Source organism: Bos mutus, chromosome 4, assembly GCF_027580195.1.
Source record: "Bos mutus isolate GX-2022 chromosome 4, NWIPB_WYAK_1.1, whole genome shotgun sequence".
NCBI classification, from domain to species: Eukaryota; Metazoa; Chordata; class Mammalia; order Artiodactyla; family Bovidae; genus Bos; species Bos mutus.
This window is the reverse complement of record NC_091620.1, coordinates 25,473,299-25,495,477: the sequence shown is the minus strand read 5'-3', so window position 1 is coordinate 25,495,477 and position 22,179 is coordinate 25,473,299. Positions and strand designations below refer to the sequence as shown.

The window sequence follows — 22,179 nt, the reverse complement described above, 5'->3', positions numbered from 1 at the left end:
TTGGTCTGTCAAGTGGCTCCCAGGACTGCAGGACCTTGCAGATCCAACGACTGTGGGAGCCAGACAAATGCCCTTTGCTGTGGTACTAGGTGGAGAGCAGAAAACACCAGGGTCCAGTGTCACAGAAATCTATTCCCTGAGGCAGAGAGCAGCCTTTGGAGATAAGAGTTTAAAGCAAGCATAAGGGGCTCTGAGCCCATAACTTTCTGTTCCAGGACAGTATACTTCCGAAACCCAGCATTCCCTTCTCAGGAAAGGGGCAGTGCCTCAGGCAGGCACCAAGAGCCCCCTGCCACTCAGGAAGCAACTGGACTGAGGCTGAGAAGTAAGTGATGCTGGGTGAGACTATGGCGGGCAGGGACCCAGCACTGGACGCTCTGAGACTCTCCTCGTGGCGTTTTTTACAGCAGCTGCCTGTGTGGTTATCAATAGGATGCTGGTTCACATCACCCTTAATTCTTTCAGCTCGAAAATGGGTGCTCTGAACTCCTGGTCTTTAGGTCCAAAACCTCTAACCTCTGGTCTTGAAACCTTGGTGTTTTCTCAGGTCGAGACATCTTCTTCTCTCAGGATACTAAGATATGATATCATTTCAGAGTCCAGATGGAGTTGTGAGTCATAAAAAATGTCAAAGCCTATTAGTTTAGGGACTTGATGTTACAAATGAACCTGAGGTCCACGGAGCTCAAGGCCACAGAGCTGGTTTCAACAGACGAGATGGGACCAGGACTCACAGCTGGTCCAGTTCTTCGGTCCCCTACTCCCCTGGCTGAGAAGTTAGCGAGCTGTCAGAGCCGGCTGTCAACTGTTTTGTCTCTGAGCACTGCGGGCAGCCAGGGGAGCTGGAGATGCTTGCTGGCACCAGAGCAGGGTTCCTAGGTGGTCTTGCCCTCCTCTCTGGTAGATAAAAAGCTGTGCCTACAGTTGAATGCACTGGGATGCAGTGAAGAAAAAAAGAAGTGTGGGGGAGATGAGTAAGGAGAAAACAGTGCAAGAGAGTTGGGGGGACAAGGGCATGTCACCAAAGGAAAACTCTTCCCTTTGTCTGAAGGGTCTTCGAACTTAATCCAGCACAGGACAAATGAGGAAACATCGCCACCTGCTGGCCGACGTGGGCAAGTGCTGTAGAAAAAGAGCTGAAATGTCCGGCTAATCCACTGATCAGCTTCCGACCCAACACCCACTGCTTCCTCCCTTCCTTGTTGAGGCAGATGAGCCCTGGCAGGAAGCTGTACTGCCTGTGAACTCCAGGCCAAGGGGGTGCCTTTTGCTCAGCATGAGTTAACAGGGTCTAGAGGTCTGGGCTGAAGAGCAACACAGGAGCCACGCCTGCTGAATCACGTGGGGTTAGGCCGGGTCCTCCAGCCTACAGAATAGATGGTTTTTCAAGACGTTAGTAGAGAAGCCTCAAAGACAGCCCCGTTTATAGCCGGTAGTCACCTGACACTCCAGGCGTAGGGACAGGGCTCTGTAGGCAGTTTCTACTGTCTACACACGACCCTCCCTTCCCAAACTAACCCAGTCATCTGCCTTGTAAGAAATTCTCAGTTAAAAAAAAAAAAAAGTCAATGTCTGCTGCTCAAAGGAGCCAGATGAACAGGGCAGATGTTTTTTAAAAAATTGGGATCAGTAATCACAGGGGCTATTATCTTATTGATCAAGGTCCAGCCATTTGCCAAGGTATATACACATTTTATTTAAAAAAAGTTTACAGTTTTTCATTATACACAACTATTAAGAGGTTATAGTCAGAAGAGGCATTTGTCCTGTTGACAGACGTGCCCACTAGATCATCACAATGCAAGGAGAAAGGTGGGAGGGAGGACAGGGGGCAAGGAAAAAATAAGTGATAAAAAGCTTAGATTTCAATTAAGGGCTGGTAAATCCCTTTTATCTCTTCAAGTATCACACAATATGTACCAAATACAATCAGTAAATAACGGCCATTTCTTCCCAAGCCCACAGCCAAGACAATTATTTGCTGACTTAAGAGAGTCCTGGCCTTTCCTCAGGTGAGTGGAGAACCTGCACCCCTTCCCCAATGGGCCTCCACTCCATCCAGTCCCTAATGGAATCTCCAAGGTGTTCAGTGGCCAGAGAAAATATGAACATGGATTCAGAAGTCCAAAGAAACGCAGGTCTGCATCCAATCAGAAATGATTTTATTTCAGTCAGTAAGGCCGTGAACCCAGGCAGGAAGATATGAGATGAATAAAACTCTTACTAACTTTTGTTAATGGCTTTTACCTTTCTGATTGAGTCCCCAGAACACAGAAGGGTCATATGCCATTTAAAAATCAAACACGAGTTCCCAGAAAGTTGGTGTCTAACAACTTCATCATGGAGGCTAGCAGAGGATCTGTTTTTCATGATTCTCAGCCACCCCAACAGGACGCCTAATAAAAAGGAAGTGTCAGGTCAAGGCCAACTAGGGCTTCTGGGAGCCTTGTGAGGGGGAAAGAAAGATTGCTTCAGAGGGAGATACTCTTCTGGAGCTTAGATCAGCCTGTTGGCAATTAGAACCGCTTTTGGAGTGGAAGAAAAATGTTAGGTACTGGAGAGATATATGGCAACTTCTGATAATTATCTCACTAATATCAAACGCTGGTAACCTGCACAGTAACCTCAAGGAGGGCGATACAATTGACGAAAACGCATAAATGCCAGTGTCTAGGTTGGCTACCATAAAATGCAGCCCGTGAGGCCCCGGTGCTGGGGAGGCTGGAGGGCAGTGGGCCGTGGTGCGGCCATCTCATTTGTTGTGTTTGGTGAGAGATGGAGCTCAGTCATTTGAACAGGGGCAAAGAATGCTTTGTGCTGATAAACCACCAGGTAGGATTTCAAAAGTGAGGGGTACTAAAGAAGGGGAGGGAAACCTGCCGGAAGCAGCTCTGATCTACCACTACCACCTTTAAAAATGTGCAGCCTTCCTGAGGGGCTCTGGATGCTTCTCAAGAGTGTTGCGATGGGACAACGTGGAAAAAAGCTTTTGGTGTCATACCACCCCTTGCTCCAGACTCACTTGACCATCTGTTATTGGGGGCCTAGAGTCCTCAGAATCACAGCCAGACCCTCTTCCAGCTTCCTCTCCTACCTCTCTCAGGCACTGGGAAGGGACAAAAGTTAGTGTAAAAAGGGAGTCTGTTCAGCTTATCAAAAGGCAGTTTCCCCGTGGAGAGAAAAAGCTTCACACAGAGCCCAACACATGCACGGGACCCAGGTTAGTGCCCAGAAAGCACAGGCTTGAACAGAAGGCGAGGGGGTTCAGCGTGACACGGGCAGCTATTCCAGGAGCTTCCAGTGCTCACAGAGAAGCCTAAGGGCACCGTCACCACACAGACTTGGGTGGGCGCGCACGCACACGTGCACACACACACACTGCAGCCATACTCGTACCAGCTTCTGAACCCCTGCAGCCGCCCCCAACAAATCTCCAACTGGGAAATTCTGCACCACCAGACTCCTAGTGCCGGTGCTCTCAAGTGCAGCGAGCTGGTGTCTTTTTGTTAGATCAACATGGATTTAAGTTGGGGAGGAGAGCTGTGGCACTGCTCGCGAACCTTCCCTAAACTTGCTTCTGCTAGTTTTGTTTCTTTGTTTTCTGACAAGATTAAAAGCAATTTTTATCTGGACATTATTTTTTTTTTTCCGAAAGGTAATTAGAACACTATTGTTTATACAATATTGAAAAAATACAATTTTTTATTGTTTGAACTCAAATCACCACCCAGCACTTTTAAGCCTACCCTAAGTCGCACCTACAGATTACGGTTATAGCACAAGCAAACTGCTAATTCAGCAGGTAAGCAAGTTAGTGCCAGCAGAGACCCTCCCTCCCCCGAAGTAATGAGAAGACGACGTGCTAGATAAGAGTTAAAGCACACCATTACATGTTAAATAGTTACTACTACCCTTCCAACAAGCCACAAATGCTAGAGAGAGCTCAGTACGTGAACAACCACAGCCCTACTTAACTGCGCTTTTTTTTTTTTTAAAGAAAACCTTTTGCTTCATGCCCGTAATTAACGTAAGTAAATTATTTGCTTTTTATTCAGGAAAATAATCATGCTAAAAGCAGGTTGTACTTTATATAGATTTTCAAAGAAAAGACTGATTGTGCTTTCTGAATAAAAAAGATAGGGTATCTTCCAACCTCAATGACTCATATCTTGTGGAATATAGCACTTCTAAAACTAAAAACACACATCAAAAAGAAAGATTAAATTTTCCCAGTAGGACATTCAAAAATCATCTTTAGAAGATTTTAGGATTGGCTGATTCTGCTATTGTCCTATCGGTTGTGGCAAAAAACAAAAGTCCACAGAGCTACTGTCTGAAGTTCTCCAAATTCAGCAGGCAACACTCGGATCTGAAAGAAACTCTGCCAGCAACCTGGACACATGGTTAGCTGAGTAAACATTTGATTAGCAGGCATTGAAACTGTCTGATTTCCTTTTAACATACACAGGAGAGAAAATTCTCTTCCCTCAAAACCTGTTCTACATCGTATTTCTGAATCCTTTCCTCCTATTCAGTCTCACTCAGGGGGAAAAAAAAAAAAAAAAGCTGTTTTTCCCATGGAGAGTCACTTTGGGTACAAGAACCTTTATTTGTTCCAATTATTACTCATTATAAATTTAGAATGTGTGCTGGGTCTACAATACCCGTTTCCCATTTCCACAGGCAGATGATGACCAGGCTACTGTCAAGAGTGCCAGCAGAAGGGAACATAAAGTCAAAGCGTGAGCAAGAGGACCCAGGAGGCACAGCCGCCAGCAGGGTCTTCTCCCGAGTCTAACAGTCCGCTGAGCGGCTGTCCAAGGGGGAGGCCATCTCTTGGAAGGTGAAGATTAAATGTGCAACCTAAGCACGATGCACACACACGCACACACACCAAAATTTAAAAAAAAAAAAAAAAAAACCACCACCAACAACCCGAAACCTTGAAACAAAACCCCCCACGAGCACCCTCAAAGTTAAAGCTCTTAGTCCAGGGCAGCGGTCTGACAGTGGCCAACAGCACGATGAGGGCAGACTCTGCCGCAGGAGAGGAAACTTCTTCCCAGTCACTTTTCTCCTCCTGTCCTGTCCTCTCAAAAAATGGTCTGGAATATAAGTTCTACCCCAAAGAAAAAATAATCAGATTCAGCAAAACCATTTCCAAAAGGTTCTCCAAAGCAAAAAAACACAAAACACTTGTGGCTGCAGGGCCTGGTAGCAAGAAGGGCAGAAATCTACATATAAAAATGTACTTAAAATCCAAGTCGAAAAAAATCGTTTTAAGTTTCAATACTCCAATGAGCTCCCTGTTTTATATTGTTACTCCACAGAAGTGGGGCCACCTGGGATGCACAGGAAGGAGCAGCTCTGATCCTAACGTGGCTGGCTCTAAATGCTCCCACAGCAGGCCTTTTCCTCCCCAATTTTTTCCTTTCCGTTTTGAAAAAGCACTATTCTATCTTCACGTCCGAGAGCTGGTTGGTTTTGGTTTGTTTCTTTGGAACCATCAATAAAAGAAGCAACTTTTTCCTGTTATTTTGACTCAGGCCTATCTATCAGAGCGGCTATTCCTTTTGACAGTTCAGTAGCACACAGGCTGACTTGGCCAAATGGACTTATCAATGCATGCATTCGGACCGCATATTGCTACCAAAATGGAATGTGGGAATATGCTATGCACCTCAGGTTGAGAAATGACCAAGAAATCAAGATCTAAAGGGTGATATATAATATATATATATCAATGCTATTATTCATAAAAACCTTGTTTAGTAATAAAAAAAATTGCTTTGTTTAAATATGAATATTATAGTCTGCTTCTCATGGTTAGGAAATAATAGTCTTTCTGAAAAGCAGGTGCTTTTTCTACTACAACTCCATATCCTGGGCCTCGTCTTCCGAAAAGTCAGACATAGAACTCTCCGATGAGCTGTCTCCAGTGCCCTCTTCCTGCTCTTTCAGTGCCTCCTCCGTTGCATATTTCTGGATGTACTCTGCACAGGGGGTGGGGAAGAGAAAACACAGTAAGCGGGCGGGCACGTGCTTCAGTGACCCCCAAAGCTGCCGAGTCCAAGGGAGCCTCACGCTCTCCCTGTGCTGCAGGGGTGGGGGGACAGACAGACAAAGATGACAGTTATTATAGTCACTAGACTATAAGCAAAGGGGAAAATTGCACAGGGAGATGTCTTTGGATGTTATGCATTTTGCCCCCTTGGTGAGAGAGGCAGAGCTGAACACTTGATTTGCAGGGGAGTAGACACTGCACCACCCTCAAGTCTCCCGTGGGCCATCACCTCCCCCGTGGGCATGTAGGAGATAGCTGACCACCGCTGGCATCGGCAGCAAGGCTCAGGACAGCTGGCACACGTCCCGGACCCTGTCCTCCAGCCAGGGTGCTCTCCCTCTCTCCTTGCTGTCTACTGATATGGCTGCACTCCTCCAAACTTGGTGGACCAGGGAAATGCAAACCCCACACTTTCTTTTTACTTCCTATATTCATAAAACTATTCACCGCTCCCCCCTTCCCCGGACAGAACAGGGCTAATTATGATTTCATAGTCATGTATAAGGAAATCCCCCATCATTTTTTAGGGTTGCAGTTATGTAATTACAGTCAGCCCAAATCTATTATTTTAGAAGTAGGTTTTAGTCTAAACAGATCCTGCCTGTCAGGTTTTGAAGCAGCGGGTGAAAACAGTCTCTCGATCTGCTCAGGAATGAGCTGCTATCTGGGGACACAGAGAGCCTGAGTGTGACTTCACCACTTATTCATTTATTTACCTGAAGATTTACGTTGTTGTAGCCTAGGCTGAATCTGCTGGTTCAAAAAATGTTAAGAAGTTTGAATAAACAAACTTTTCCTAAAAGCTCCAGGTGCAGACGGTTTTCAAGTAAACAGCCTACGCATAATGTGAAAGGGCAGGACAGACTCCCACCCAGAAAAACACGTCCTCACGTCCGTATGCTGGCTGTTCCCCCTCCGGAGTAGTGGTGGTGAGGAGAGAAGGTAAATGGGCCAAGTCTGAATGATTCGGTGCAGGGCCAGGGAAAAGTATTGTTTATATTTTCAAAGGATTGTTTTAAAAAAAAAGAAAAGAAAAGAAAGAAGAGTATGTGACAGAGACCGTATGTGACCAAATCTGGGCCTTAACAGAAAAAGTTTGCAGGGTTCTGACTTACACCCCTACAGATTCATTACAATGAAATTTCATGCTGAAAACAGGATTTCAAAAGCCCCTGGCTAGGTAGGAATCTGCCTTAATTCTTCTTAGTGTGAGAGAAACGTTTACTAAAGTCTTAGAAATTTTATTTTTACTCTCTGATGGGCTGGCTATTTTGTTTCTTTGTAGAAAGAAGTTGCTGCATAGTGACATTGCTCTCGGACACTGTAATTCCACACTATCAGTGCATTCAAGGAGACCATCCTGTATTAAGGGCTTACTGGGAGGAGGCTTTTCAGGAGACAGAGAAATGCAGAGCAAGGTCACTGATGAGCAGGAGACACACAAAAAAGCAGTTAGGTAGGGGGTTCAGTGCCAGGCAAAGGGATGCGGGAGGAAGGGACTGTGGTCCTGGAGAGCCAGGAAGGCAGTATCTGCCCTGAACCTTCAAGCAGCTCCTTGAAGCAGCACAGGAGATGCCACCCCAGGGGAAAGGCGTAGACAGCCCTGCCCCAAGCATGGGGAGGAGGAAGTGGCGGGGATGTCGAGACACATTCAGACAGAACTACGTTTGTTTTTTCTTTTAAAAAATCTGAAGCAAACAAGGCAAAAGGTACAGGTTTTGCTACAGTTGGATAGTGGGTACATAGTTAAGTTATTCTGCTTTTCTGCATGGTTGAAAACTCTCTGACCAACTACGGAAGCAGATACAGTTGGGTATCCGAAACTCTTCAGAAAGCTCCAGTGGTGCCCCGTCCTACAGACAGTTCAGTATCTACAAGATAAAACAGCACCAACTAACTATGAATCATGCACACGGTAAGAAAGGTTACACTTACCTACGCTGACTGAAGCAGTAAGGGGTGAATTAGCTTCCTAATGGGTAGGTGGAGTGGAGCGGTGAACAGAGACACCGAATGGAAGTCTGGGATGGGCAAAGTTCTCAGAAAGGCAAGGGTTTGTAAAAATACCACAGCTGCACGGAGGGAAATGTGTCTTGAGAAAAACCCAAATGATTAAGAAGAGAGGAGGTCACAGATTCAGCAGAAGAGAGGAAGAGAAGCTAAAGCTAGACTCCATGAGTTTCAGGGAAGGAACCGAGAAGTTTGAAAATTAAGGGAAATAAACAGCAGGACTCTAAAGGAGTCCACAGGAGCAGAAGAAGGCTTTTGACACGGGGAGACCTCTGACAGTCTGGGGATGGGGGGGAACCAGGAGGAGGAGGAAGACTAACAGTGCTAAGAGGAAGGGGATAAATGGAGAACAAGATCATGTTGGTGGGGGGACTGGGTCTGAGAAATAAGACAGGATCTCCTATTTCCTATAGGAGGAACCAGAAAAGATGGGGATATATAAGGTAAATTTATATACCTATAAATATATATATATACCTTTAAATATATATATGTATGAAGGTACAGTAGGAAGCTGGGGTGCACTCAGGTCTGGTAGTCATGATCTTCTCAGGTTACTAAGGAACACAAAGTGAGACTAATGTTTTGGATCTAGAGCCCCCTAAGCTGGAGCTTGCTGCTCAAAGATAAAAAAAGGAAGTTAGGTTCCTATAGCAGATATGTACTAAAACAGGAAAAGTGCTAAACAGAGAGGCATAATGACTGTAAGAACTATAGAAATATGCTCTGCAGAGATATCTGTGGGTTGCAGACACTAAGTGATTCTTATGTCAAAATAATACAGTCTCGTAACAGAATTTTATCTGGTTGAAAAGGAAAAACATGTTTTCTTGAAATATATGTTTCTTTGGCTATGTCAATATTCTGGCTACATAAATTAGATATTAATTGGCAAAGCACTTGAGACTTAGGTAAGTTAATGAGAGTAGATTTATTTGTATTTTATTTCAACACAAAGTACCAAATACCCTAAGAGACTAGGGAAGAATGAGAAAACGAAGGAAAAATACTGTTCAACAAATAGCCCCAGATGAGCCCATCTGTCTCATACTTTCACATTTGAGACTGAACACCTATGCATTCTGGGCTCTCAAATTATTTCTACTGCCATCGCTTGCAAATGTACTCAGAGGGGCTGGCCACTTTGCAGAAGCTCCTATTCTGAGCAGCTCTGCAGATGAACAAGTCAAGCTAAAAACTGGGTAAAAACCAATGCCTGCCATTTGTTAAGAGCCTGTTTTCATGGACTTTGAAGGCCTCTCCTTTCTTGTAGAACTTTATGTATCTAGACCTTCCACTACGACAGTTCTCAAACATCTAAGAGACAAAAGAATGTGATGAATGCCAGTAACCCAGTGTGTCGCTTTAGCGGCTCTCTCACAACCCCACCTTCATTCTAATGAGACTCGTGTCCCGTTCGCACGTACGCTTAAGAACGGGAAAACAGGATTCTAAGTCTTGAAGGATGAGCCACTACCACTGGCACAGATCTCAGCTTCAACAGCACATTCTCAAGTTTTGATAGAAAAATCCACAGCACCAAAGCACTGGGACAAATCCCTGCAGCAGAGAGAAAAGTACCTTAGATGTAAACTTCCCCAAATGCAAGCAAGCCAGTATGGGAACAAGAAAAGAGTTCTTGGGTAGTTGGGTAATTTTTAATCAACGGGTAAAATGATATAATAAAAAAAAAATTCTAATGATGAATTCAATAATTATTCCCCAACTCTCAAAGTTAACTGATGTCCTGAAAGGCCAAGATGATTTCATGTATTTCAAAAATGTGAGATTATGCCTTTCAATTAATACTTTACCCTCAAGTAAATTTTCTAAATTACAAGACAAGAAGAAGCAAGTGAAGGCAAAAGTTCTTTCCGATAGGGGGTCACAGGGATTTCTAGCAGGGTTATGTCTGCTTCTACCCAACTGGTAAGTCTCCACTTCCTCATCCTTTGTTACTCTGCTTTCTCCTCTTCTTTGAAACCTTCCGCTTTTTAAAGGTGTCTCAGGCCCTTGAAGCTACAGAGGGTAGTGAGCTCTGCTTCAGCCCAGAGCTGTCTCTTTTTAGGCCTGAGAAAAATTATGAGTAACTAAGAAGGGTTTTTAATGATGAACACCTAACAGACTTAAGTTCTTCTGTCTCCAGGCTAAGCTATTTGCCTTACCTTTAATTTTCTGCTTGTATTCTTCTGGTCGATGGAGGTACATAGCTGCAGCGTCACCATTGAGAGGATCTATGGGGTTGGGATAGGCCAACAACTGGGGCAAGAAGGACTCAAATATATTGGTAAGATCTGAAAAACAAACAGAAGTATGTCATGTGCGTCAAGTATGCCAAGTTCACCTAAGATTCACTTGACTTCAGTAGTCAAAGCTTCTTACCTTCCAACATATTTAACTACATGGAAATTTTCCATAAAACTGTGGTCTATTACATGTGACTTATATTACATATTCGTTTCAACACCAATTTTAAAATTTAATTTGAAGAAACAGATCAAGGTACACTTGATATTCTCTATGAAAGGCAACTGTCCCAATTCTAATTCACTCCACTCTGTAAACTGTGAATTCAGAAATACTACAAGGTTTATTAAAACTTGTACCCCAACACCGTATAAGCACTCTACATTCTTACAAAGTGAGCAGTTAATTTCTTAGCATCGACATTTTCTATGATTTTGGAAATCCCCATTCTGAAAAGTATTCAAGCACCAGGTCTTATAAAAACTGAATACAATATTATGGGCCTTGACACTTACTTCAATTCTCCTAACTTCTAATGGAGGTAAATATAATCAGTTTTTCAATTATTCTGGGCAATGAGGGTAGGAACCTATATGGACCATTTAAAATCATAAACCATTGTAAGACAGGTAAGTACCAACTTCCTCCTTTTATTAATACTCACTTAAATAAACATTATTAACTCCCTCCTTGCCAGATTCAGCATGAGGTGCTGGGTGTACACGGATGACATCTACATTCACAGCAAAAGCAACAAAACCCTGCGGTTACCTAGCGCTTTATGAAGGAAGCAGGCCTTGAAAACTTCTTAGCACAGCCACGTAACTTTAGAGATGCTCTGACTTCCATCCTGTTCGCTGCTCAGTTAGCAGACAGTGGACTGTGGAACCTTAGCACTTCCATCTCTTTGCCCACTCTAAGTTAGTCACCATGTTTTATAAAAAACATTTCTGTTTCTGGAGGGAATGCTGAAGAATAGTAGCATAAGAACTACTTTTCAATTTATTCTGCTCTTTTCATGGATTTTGTTTTAGAGTGGGCGCTCTCATGCAGTATTATAAGTGAATGTTTTGTCAAGCCATGTCACTTTAGTGATTCCCAGCCAGGGGTGATTTTGCTTCCCAGCGGCCACTTTAGCAATGTCTAGGGAAATCATTGGTTGTCACAACTGTGTGGGGGAAGAAGTAGGGGAGGCTGGGGTGCCACTAGCATCTAGTGGCCAGAGGCCGGGGATGCTGCTGAAACGTCTTACAATACAGTGCACGGGGCAGCCCTCCACGATGATTATCTGGGACCAAAATGTCAACAGTGAAACACCCTGGTCTAGATAAAAGGGGTCAGCAAACTTTCGAAAAGGGCCAGAGCAAATACTAGTTTAGGCTTGGTGGGCCACACTTGGTCAGTCATAGCTACTCAACACTCAGCTCTGCCATGTAGCGCACAAAAGAAGCCATAGATAACTGATAAACAAATGGGTGTGGCTGTGTGCCAATAAACCTTTACATACAAAATCAGGCAGCCAATGTTTGCTGACCTCTGCTCTAGAAAAATCCTACAAGAAGCAGATTGTCCTTGTCGTTATAAGGTTAAAAAGCTGAGCACTCAAAAAACTCTATGACATCATGGATGGACTGGAATGGCATTATGTTAAGTGAAATAATTCAGACAAAGAAATACTGTATGGTTTCACATGTGGAATCTCAAAAAAAAAAAAGAAAGAGGAAGAAACAAATAGCGAACAGACTGGTGGCTGCCGGAGACAGTGGAGGTGAGGCGGGCAAAATGGCGAAGGGTGTCAAAGGCATGCGTTTTCAGCTATGGAGTAAACAAGTCCTGGGAATGTAATGCACAGCACGGTGACTACAGTTAACAGTACTGGATTGCATATTTGAAAGTTGCTAAGAGAGGGGATCTTAGAAGTTCTCATCACAAGAAAAAAAATGCTTTCATTTAGTATGTATGGTGGCTGACATTAACTAGGCTTAATGCAGTCATCATTTCTCAAATGTATAAAAACATTAAATCATGTTGTACATCTGAAATGTCATATGTCAATTATACTGCAATAAAACAAGAAACAGAAAAACAAAACAAAGCCTATAACTGCACTATTCAGCAGAACTTTCTGCGATGATGACAATGTTCTGGATCTGCTACTAATATGGTAGCCACTAGAAACGTGGCTACTAAGCACGTGAAATATAGCTGGTTTGACTGTGAGGACTTAGTTTTTCATTTTATTTAATTCTCCTTAATTTAAATAACATGTGGCTAGTAGATCCCATATTGGACAACTCAGGTCTGGAGAGTGATCTATGGAGAGTCCCATGATGGCCAAGTGTATTAGTCAGACAGTCGTATCCAACTCTTTGTGACCCCATGGACCCTGCCCACCAGGCTCCTCTGTCCATGGAATTCTCCAGGCAAGAATTTTGGAGTGGGTAGCCATTCATCCCCTTTTCCAGAGCATCTTCCCAACCAGGGGTTGGCCCTGGGGTCTCCTGCACTGCAGGCGGATTCTTTACCATCTGAGCCAATAGGGAAACCCCTAGCACAGTCCTATTCTCATGTACAGACACTGACGCAGAGCAGGTTTACCTTCAACCCCAAGTTAGGGACTCGGTATTACTGATGAGGCTAACTTTCCAAAGAACCACATTACAGTACAATTCTCACATACCAGAAAACAAATGTGGATATCCTTAGTCAAAAAAGAAAACCAAAATGATCCTCCAAGATAGCCCCAACCGTCCAGCAGGATTTTTCACTGCTGTTTTATTTTTTTTTTTAAGGAAGCAACATATTTAATAAACCAACTGATGGTACGAAATCATTGAAAACTATTTGTAAAGCTCAGGGACAGAGAAAAATGCTTATGTTCTAATACTGAATAGAGAAAGTCTGTAGAATATTATGTTCTCTAGAGTTACAATGAGGTACTCAGTATGATGCACAAGAATATTTTTAAAGTTATGTCAAATTACAACAGGCTTGTAATTTCTACTTTTCACACTTCAAATAACACTTTACCTTTTTTTAACCTTTAAAAATAGCCATTTGCCTAAAATATGTACTTTCTACTTTTACATATGTTTAAAACATTTAATAAAATATGACAAGTCTGAAAAATTTTTTCCTCTCTTTATCCTTTAGTAGGTGGGTTATCAAGGCAATGGTAGAAAATGTTAAAAGGTAGGCAAATTAAGGGTAGCTTTGCGGGTAGCTCAGCTGGTAAAGAATCTGCCTGCAATGCAGGAGACCCTGGTTCGATTCCTGGAATGGGAAGATCCCCTGGAGAATGGATAGGCTACCCACTCCAGTATTCATGGGCTTCCCTGGTGGCTCAGATGGTAAAGAATCTGCCTGCAATGCGGGAGACCTGGGTTTGATCCCTGGGTTGGGAAGATCCCCTGGACTGGGCTTCCCAGGACGTGCTCTAAAGAACCCACCTGCCAATGCAGGTAGACATAAGAGATGTGAGTTTGATCCCTGGGTCAGGAAGATCCCCTGGAGGGAGGGCACCCACTCCAGTATTCTTGCCTGGAGAATCCCATTGACAGAGGAGTCAGGCAGGCTGCAGCCTATAGGGTCGTACAGAGTTGGACACAACTGAAGTGACTTAGCACCAAGCAAACTGGGAAAAAAAACAAGGGGTGTGAACCTCGAGCTTTACAGCTTAAACAAGATCCCAGCACAGTGAAGAGTTACAATAACACTAATGATAGTAACGGTAATAGTACGGGCAGTAAGAGTTCACACTTACACAGCCCTTACTACAAGCCAGGCCCTGTAAACACTTTACATACATACTCTTCGTTTCACTACAGCCAATGAGGTAGGCACCATTACCATCTCCATTTTACATACAGGGGAAATGAGGCAAAGAGGGGTTAGGTGTCCATGGGACTGGGTTTCAAACCTGGGCTTTTGCACTATGCTGCTTCTGTTAGTGGATTAAAGGAACGTTGTTCCCAACCATGATGGCACAAGCTCCCTACATCCCTGGCCATCCCCCTCCCTGAAGGTTTTCTTTCTTGTATGTTCAAGGCCAACAGGATGGTCTCTAAGCAGAGAATGTTCAGGAGCTTCTTGGTTGAACTGTCAGCTGTTTCTTCGAGTAGCCCAGCCCCAGGAAGGAGTCATGGCCACTCACAGATACACACACATAGTAAACTGGGAGCCTCTCCTGCCACATGAGCATTCTAGGCGCCGCCCCCAGAAGAGTAACAGCTGAATGTTCCTATCAAATGGGAAAAAAAAAACCAAAACAAAACCTTGAAGATTTTACTCTTTGTAAGTTCAAAAGTGTTTCAGGACTTGAGAAATATTGCAGACAACATGTCTCATATAACTAGGTGTTTCAAGTGTTCCAGGAAAGACTTTATACCCTTCCCCACTACTTTTAAAGTTTTTCAAGCTATCAACAGATGGCTTTGCCTATGTATTTGTTCCAAACAAATAAAAGAACAATTACTGCTTTTTCCTTCTTGTGTCTGTTGTCTTCCTATATTAATATACGTTTGGTCCATTTTACAGAGGTGCTTAGTCACACCTCTAAAGACAGAAGAAAAGAAAAGGGAAAGTATGCAGCCCAGTTTTGGGGACGATGGCAGCTTCTGGAGGCCAAGATGCTGCGGCCACGGCCACTGCAAAGCAGCAAAGCACTCCTGAGAGCGGCTGTCAGAGCGGCTAACCACTGAGAGGGCCCTCCCCAAAGAAACATCTCTCAAACATGCAGATGTGCACAATATCTTCAAGAGAAATATTTTGGCAGGAGAGACGTAAACCATAAACCAAGTATCAAATAAAGATACTCATCTTTGGAAAAATCCATCATAATAAAATTTTTTTCCCCTAGTTTTTTGATCAGTTCCAAAGTCTTTCAAAAAACACTGACCTTTCACTTTTTGAAAGGGAGAGAGCCAGACATGGATCACCCAATCTAGAGATTACAGTCATCTGGCTCCATTACTGGATACCTTAATTTTTAAAGCAAGTCCCAAGATCCCTGAGAAGTATGGTTTATGATGAGCAAACAGTTTTCCTTTTCCCTTGAACTAAATCAGCACTTAACAAAATGCAGTCCATTAGGACTGAGTCTTCAGCATGATCTTACAGTATTAATGTAAACAATATTACTACCTTCATAGGCTCAGTTCTGTTGTTCAGTCACTTAGTCATGTCCGACTCTTTGTGACCCCATGGACTGCACCACACCAGGCTTCCCTGTCCTTCACTATCTCCAGGAGTTTGCTCAGACTCATGTCCATTGAGTTGATGCAAGAATACTGGAGTGGGTAGCCATTCCCTTCAGGGGATCTTCCCGAGCCAGGGACTGAACCCAGGTCTCCAGTACTGCAGGCAGATTCTTTACCATCTGAGCCACCAGGGAAGCCATATAGCTCAGTTTAGGCATATAAACTAATGGTTTATAGCCATATTTAATTATAAGCAAGAGAGTTCCAGAAAAAATCTACTTCTGCTTTATTGACTACACCAAAGCCTTTGACTGTGTGGATCACAACAAACTGTGGAAAATTCTTCAAGAGATGGGAATACCAGACCACCTGATTTGTCTCCTGAGAAATCTGTATGCAGGCCAAGAAGCAACAGGTAGAACTTGACATGGAACAAAGACTGCTTCCAAATTGGGAAAGGAGTACATCAAGGTTATATATTGTCACCCTGCTTATTTAACTTATATGCAGAGTATATCATGAGAAATGCCAGGCTGGATGAAGCACAAGCTGGAATCAAGACTGCAGGGAGAAATATCAATGACCTCAGATATGCAGATGACATCACCCTTATGGCAGAAAGTGAAAAAGAACTAAAGAGCCTCTTGATGAAAGTGAAAGAGAGCGAAACAGCTGGCTTAAAACTCATTTAGAAAACTAAGATCATGGCATCTGGTCCCATCACTTCATGGCAAATAGATGGGGAAACAATGGAAACAGTGGCAGACTTTATTTTCTTGGGCTCCAAAATCACTGTAGATGGTGACTGCAGCCATGAAATTAAAAGGTGCTTGCTCCTTGGAAGAAAAGCTATGACCAACCTAGACAGTATATTAAAAAGCAGAGACATTACTTTGCCAACAAAGGTCCATCTAGTCAAAGCTATGGTTTTTCCAGTAGTCATGTATGGATGTGAGAGTTGGACCATAAAGAAAGCTGTCCACTGAAGAACTGATGTTTTTGAACTGTGGTATTGGAGAAGACTCTTGAGAGTCTGTTGGACTGCATGAAGATCAAACCAGTCCATCCTAAAGGAAACCAGTCCTGAATATTCATTGGAAGGACTGATGCTGAAGCTGAAACTCCAATACTTTAGCCACCTGAGAACTGACTCATTGGAAAAGACCCTGATGCTGGGAAAGATTGAAGGCAGGAGGAGAAGGGGACGACAGAGGATGAGATGGTTGGATGGTATCACCAACTTGAAGGACAGACTTGAATTTGAGCAAGCTCTGGGAGTTGGTGATGAACAGGGAAGCCTGGCGTGCTGCAGTCCATGGGGTCATAAAGAGTCAGACACGACTGAGTGACTGAACCGAATTATTAAAAACACTCAAATCATACTGATCTCTCACCAAAAGCAGCAGTTACCCAACTTGGTCTAGAGCAATGATTCTTCAGCGAGTCTAGGTCCTGGATGTCCATCCATTAGAATTACCCATGGAGTTTTTCCTATGTACCCTAGGGATTCTGATTTAGGATTGGTTGGCATCAGCATGTGTGATATGTGTACAGAAATGCACCACCTACCCTACCCGCAATGACCAAATGAAAACAGTTATGTGCTGGTGGGTTCTTCAGCTCAAGAAAATGTTTAGGTCTTGGCAGCTAAGCTGCTGCAGAGGCTCTAATTTAGCGGCCCTCCCTGACCCTCTCATCATTTTTTTTTTCCCTGCACACTGCTATCACCATCACTTCCTCCAAGTGGAAGCACTCCAAAAACTATAAGTAGGAAAGGCAGGTCTCTTCCTCTCTGCATCTCAATTTCTTCATCTGCAAAAAGAGAAGTATAATACCACAATTCCTTACAAGAAATATATATCTGCGGGGAGCGAGCTCCGCCCCTGGCAAAGGTCTTGAGGAAGGAGGCTTGGCATACGCAAAGGCGGGATCAAGCCTCAGGAGTCTCCCTGGAAATTCTCGAGCATCTACCCCCAAAACCAGAGTCTGCCTACTTTCTGCTTTGTGCTTTCACCTACACCCTCAGACTGTACGGGGGCTGTCCCCCACTACCTCTCTCTGAAACAAGAGTTAGCTTACAGCTCCAGTTAATTCCTGGGTGTGACAGTGTTTCAACCTACAAACTCCTTTGGAAATCCTCTAGCCTGCCTGAATAGGTTTTTCCAGCCACATGTGATTGCTCAGAGCCTCCCAACTGTGAGAGGCATGAGATGTTCTAAACTGTCTAAACACAGATTCCTTTGAGTAGTTAAAAGATTGATTAGAAATTGTATTGGTGAAGGATTTTCACTTTTTGGGCCAATGTTTGCTGCTAAGTTTCCATATCCCTTACCTGCTGTGTCCCTGGCAGTGTATTGATTAATATAATTGGTGTAAATAGTAGCTTTAATGTTTGTAACCTGGGACACTTGAGTTAATTCTTTTTCTTGTTATAGCCCACCACACCTTTGCTCTGTAGGAATGCAACTTTATCTAATGCTTTTGGAGGGTGGCGCTTGACTTATCACCTTTAGAGAAAAAAAAGTTTTCTGAAGAAAGGGTCTTAAAATGTTAACAGGCCTCTGGGCCAGAAGATGATGCAAATCACCTAAGCTTTTGCATATGATAAGTTTGCAGGAAGAAAGCCTGGCTTGCTGCATGACTCTACCCCTTCCCCCATTATCCTCTATGCATAACTTAAGGTATAAAAACTATTTCGGAAAATAAAGTGCGGGCCTTGTTCACCGAAACTTGGTCTCCCCATGTCATTCTTTCTCTCACCTTCTGGCTGAATTATTCAGCCTCTTTTCTCCACTGAATTTCCTCACTGAGCTATCCTTATTCTATTACTCTTTATATCCTTAATTAACATTTAATTAAGCAGTTGTTTCCTGATCCTCGCTGACGCCGTCCCCGCTTCGAATTCCCTGGATCCACCAGGGCTGGACCCCAGCACATCTCTAAAAATGACTGTAAAATAGTCTTTGAACTGCACCAAAATATTAATTTAGACTAAAATATTAATACAAATATGCTATCTTCCCAGAAGAAGTTTCAGTTACCTGCATCCCTCAAGTGATACGTATTAAAAATCAAAATGAATCACACGCACAAAAATGTACCAATTCTTAAAGTAAAGCCACCCTACTCCAGGTGACTCACAAAAAGATGGGTACGTGGCTTAAGGCAGAAGACACACAGGAGAGGATGAATCACGTATCTCACGTTTTATTCTTGGCTGTTTATGAACCAATGACCATAAGTTATTTCTTCTGCCTCTATTTCCTTTGAACATTAAAATGGAAACTTTTGTAAAGCATGCTGCTATCTTCAGGTTAAAACCCTGTGGATGCCAAAGCTTGACGTGGTCAGCCCCACCAGGAACCACAATTACCAAGCAGGCAGTCCTCTTAGAGACCTAAACATCATAATCTTCGTCTGTTTTTCATATTTAACATCCAAAATGCTGTGACTCAGAAAATACCACCACTGTACAGCACAGTCATGGACAGGTACCACCAACCGTAAGAGCCCGCCTCCATTCTCCAATGCCACCTCTCATGCCCGCTTTTCTCACCATCCTTCAGATGCCCAAGGCCCTGGGTTCCTTCTTATTCAAGCTAAACAAACAACACACAGAAAAACTTGTTTGGAAAGACATCAGCCACCTGCACAGCAATGTGAATTCTGTGGTCTTTGTATTAATATAAAGAGTGTATTTTACACTCTTATTCCAGGAAGTTCATCATCTCACAATTTTAAAGAAATTAAGTCTATGCTGATAACTACCAAACCATCTTTTACATTTCTGGTCTTAAACTCGACATGGCCTACAATTATTTCCCTGAATATGCCTTTCTCCTAATACCTACGTTGACTGCTCTAAACCTCTGGAAGGACCTTGGTTAGCTTTTTCCCCTTTATTCCATGTATTCAATCAATTTTCCAGACTCACTATTTACCTTAATGAAATGCCTCTAGTTCCTCTTCTATTTCCCCTGGCATGTAACCATATCAAGTCCAATATATCTCTCTGGCCACACCACGCAGTTTTGGGATCTTAATTCCCTTATCAGGGATTGAACCCGGGCCATGGTAGTGAAAGCGCCAAGTCCTAACCACTAGACCCCCAGGGAAGTCTCCCAGTCTATCTTTCTAGATCTGCATCAGGACAACCATCTCTGGCTTCAACCTTCCAGTCTCCAAACGCTAGCCTTTGGAACCAGAGAACATGTCCTTAAAACAATCACTCAGGTTATTTCCCATCAAGAGCAAGTTCCTCTCATTTTTCCTACAGTAATTTGTATTCCAGAAGCATGTTATCCAAACAAACTTATATTTTACTGACCCTCTCCCTCCAAGAGAAGGACCCCTGGCTTCCCAAGCTGAGAGTCACTGAGTTAGCCACAACTCCCTAAGGTGTTTAACTGTTTTGTAATTCAATAGGAAGCAGGGCTAAAAGAAGAGTCAAAAAGGAAAAGTACCCCTTACAATCAGAGAGGTAAAAAGATGGGCAAAAGCAACAGGGAATAGATTCTGGTGGCTTAGGACTCTCGACTCTGTGACCTCCTCTTTCCATGGCTTTAGGCCATTATAGTTGAAGCTGATGGCTAAATAAGTTGAGATCACCAGGGAATTAAAGCTATGTTATCCTTGATTTGCCAGAGAAAATCAGCAGCTGACCTTTTAAAACCCCACTGACTGACTCTGCTTATCTTATGAAGAATTAATTCAACATATTGCTAAGTAAGCTATGGATTTACAGTTATATGCTCAAAAAAAAGCCAACCATAAAATTCCATTTTGCTTACTCAAGTTTTTTTCTTTGGGGGGGAGGGGGTAGGTGGGTGGTATCTGTATGTATAAAAACACACTAACATACAGATAGTCAACATTTGTAAGATTGAATCAGGGCAAATACAATTTCCAGGTTTCCTCAGGTTATTTAAGAATTTGGGGTTAATTAATAGATCTTTACTTTTCTACTCTTGTCAGCTCCTAAGAAGCTGTACTACTAATGATGGATTTGAGTTTTTTTAAACTTTTCCTTCTGCTTACAGTCTGTGAATACTAATGCCAATCAGGAGGAATGCCCTCAGATAGGTAGGAGGACTTGAAAAAAGAAGTGGCTTTAAGATGAAACATTCTCTAACTAACACGAACCTAACTTAATATGGAAAGCCTATTTCTATAGCTGTTTGAGGGCACATATGTGGCAAACTGAAGCAGATTACTATGAAGACCTGCTGTGGTACTGTGGCACAGAACCAGCTGGCCACAAGGTTTGTATTTAGTACACCAAATGCTAACATGCTTTAATGGAATACTATATCCGGCACACCAAAATGCTAGATGACAAACTCAAGAATGTATCCAATCACTTTACTGAGAGGGTCTCCTGTGTGGATAAATAGGAAAGGTCTGAACTCATTAGATTTATGCGTGTTCTCGTGTTAGACCATGAAAATGAAAGTCACTCAGTCATGTTTGACTCTTTGCAACCCCATGGACTGCAGCCCGTCAGGCTCCTCTGTCCATGGAATTCTCCAGGCCACAATACTGGAGAGGGTAGCTGTTCTCTTCTCTTGGGAATATTCCCAAACTCCTGCACTGCAGGCAGATTCTTTACCAGCTAAGCTACCAGGGAAACCCATGTTAGTCCATGGGGATATTTTAAAGATAGAATAAGGTCTCATGCATGCAAAAAAGCAACTTCCCTCCTCATACCTTCTACACAGAATTAGTAGGAATTAGTAAGAATTAATAAACACTTGAAGAATTTTTGAAATATTCATGATATACTTAATCTCATTATTGAAAGCATTACACTTTTTAAGTATTCCAAGCTAAAAACAAGTATTCCTGTCATATGTGGGAAAGAGCAATGTCAAGGACACAGGGTGCTAATTAAAACCTGGAGGAATACCAGATACATTCTGCCAAGTGTCAGATCACCAGGTCACTGATCAGAGGTGTAGTTTTATAACATGGAATGTTTTAAAGCATTCTGCTATCTTAGAAAATCATCTTTCATCCACTGCCTAATTACATCCCTTCCCAATAATGTCTTTAAACTGCAGAGATCTGCAGAATGAAATGAATGCTACTACACAGATCAGAAGGAATAAAAGAGACCCTCGTTCAACAAAAACATTCCCCTTGTTGTCATATCAATCTCGAAACACTTTCCACCTTACCTGGGTGTTCTTTAGAGGTCATTCATCCTAGTTTAAACCTGGCATGACCCTGCTTGCCTTAAAAGATTGCAAGCTAAAACATGGTAATAGGATTTGTTATTAGCCTTCTAGAAATGAGGGCAGTTAATGTATAATTAGCTAGTTGGATTGGAAAAGGCAATGGCAACCCACTCCAGTACTCTTGCCTGGAAAATCCCATGGATGGAGGAGCCTAGTAGGCTGCAGTCCATGGGCTCGCTAAGAGTTAGGCACGACTGAGCGACTTCACTTTCACTTTTCACTTTCATGCATTGGAGAAGGAAATGGCAACCCACTCCAGTATTCTTGCCTGGAGATCTCAGGGACAGAAGAGCCTAGTGGGCTGCCGTCTATGGGGTCGCACAGAGTCGGACACGACTGAACCGACTTAGCAGTAGCAGCAGCTAGTTGGATATTCTTACAGTCATACTAAAACTCATTTTTAAAGTTTTAAATTACTAGGCAA

General features: G+C 43.0%; 1 protein-coding gene across 2 annotated transcripts in view; it reads right to left on the bottom strand.

Annotated features, from left to right (window-relative positions):
• Positions 1 to 1,701: 1,701 nt before the first annotated feature.
• Positions 1,702 to 22,179, bottom strand: part of UBE2H (ubiquitin conjugating enzyme E2 H) — a 101,948-nt gene continuing 81,470 nt past the window's right edge. For both annotated transcript variants that reach the window (XM_005905273.3, XM_070369232.1), the window contains 2 exons: positions 10,240 to 10,368; positions 1,702 to 5,993 (listed from right to left, as the gene is read on the bottom strand). In XM_005905273.3, coding sequence (XP_005905335.1) covers positions 5,869 to 5,993; positions 10,240 to 10,368 — 254 coding nt within the window. In that variant the 3' untranslated portion in view covers positions 1,702 to 5,868. The remainder of the gene's footprint in view (positions 5,994 to 10,239; positions 10,369 to 22,179) is intronic.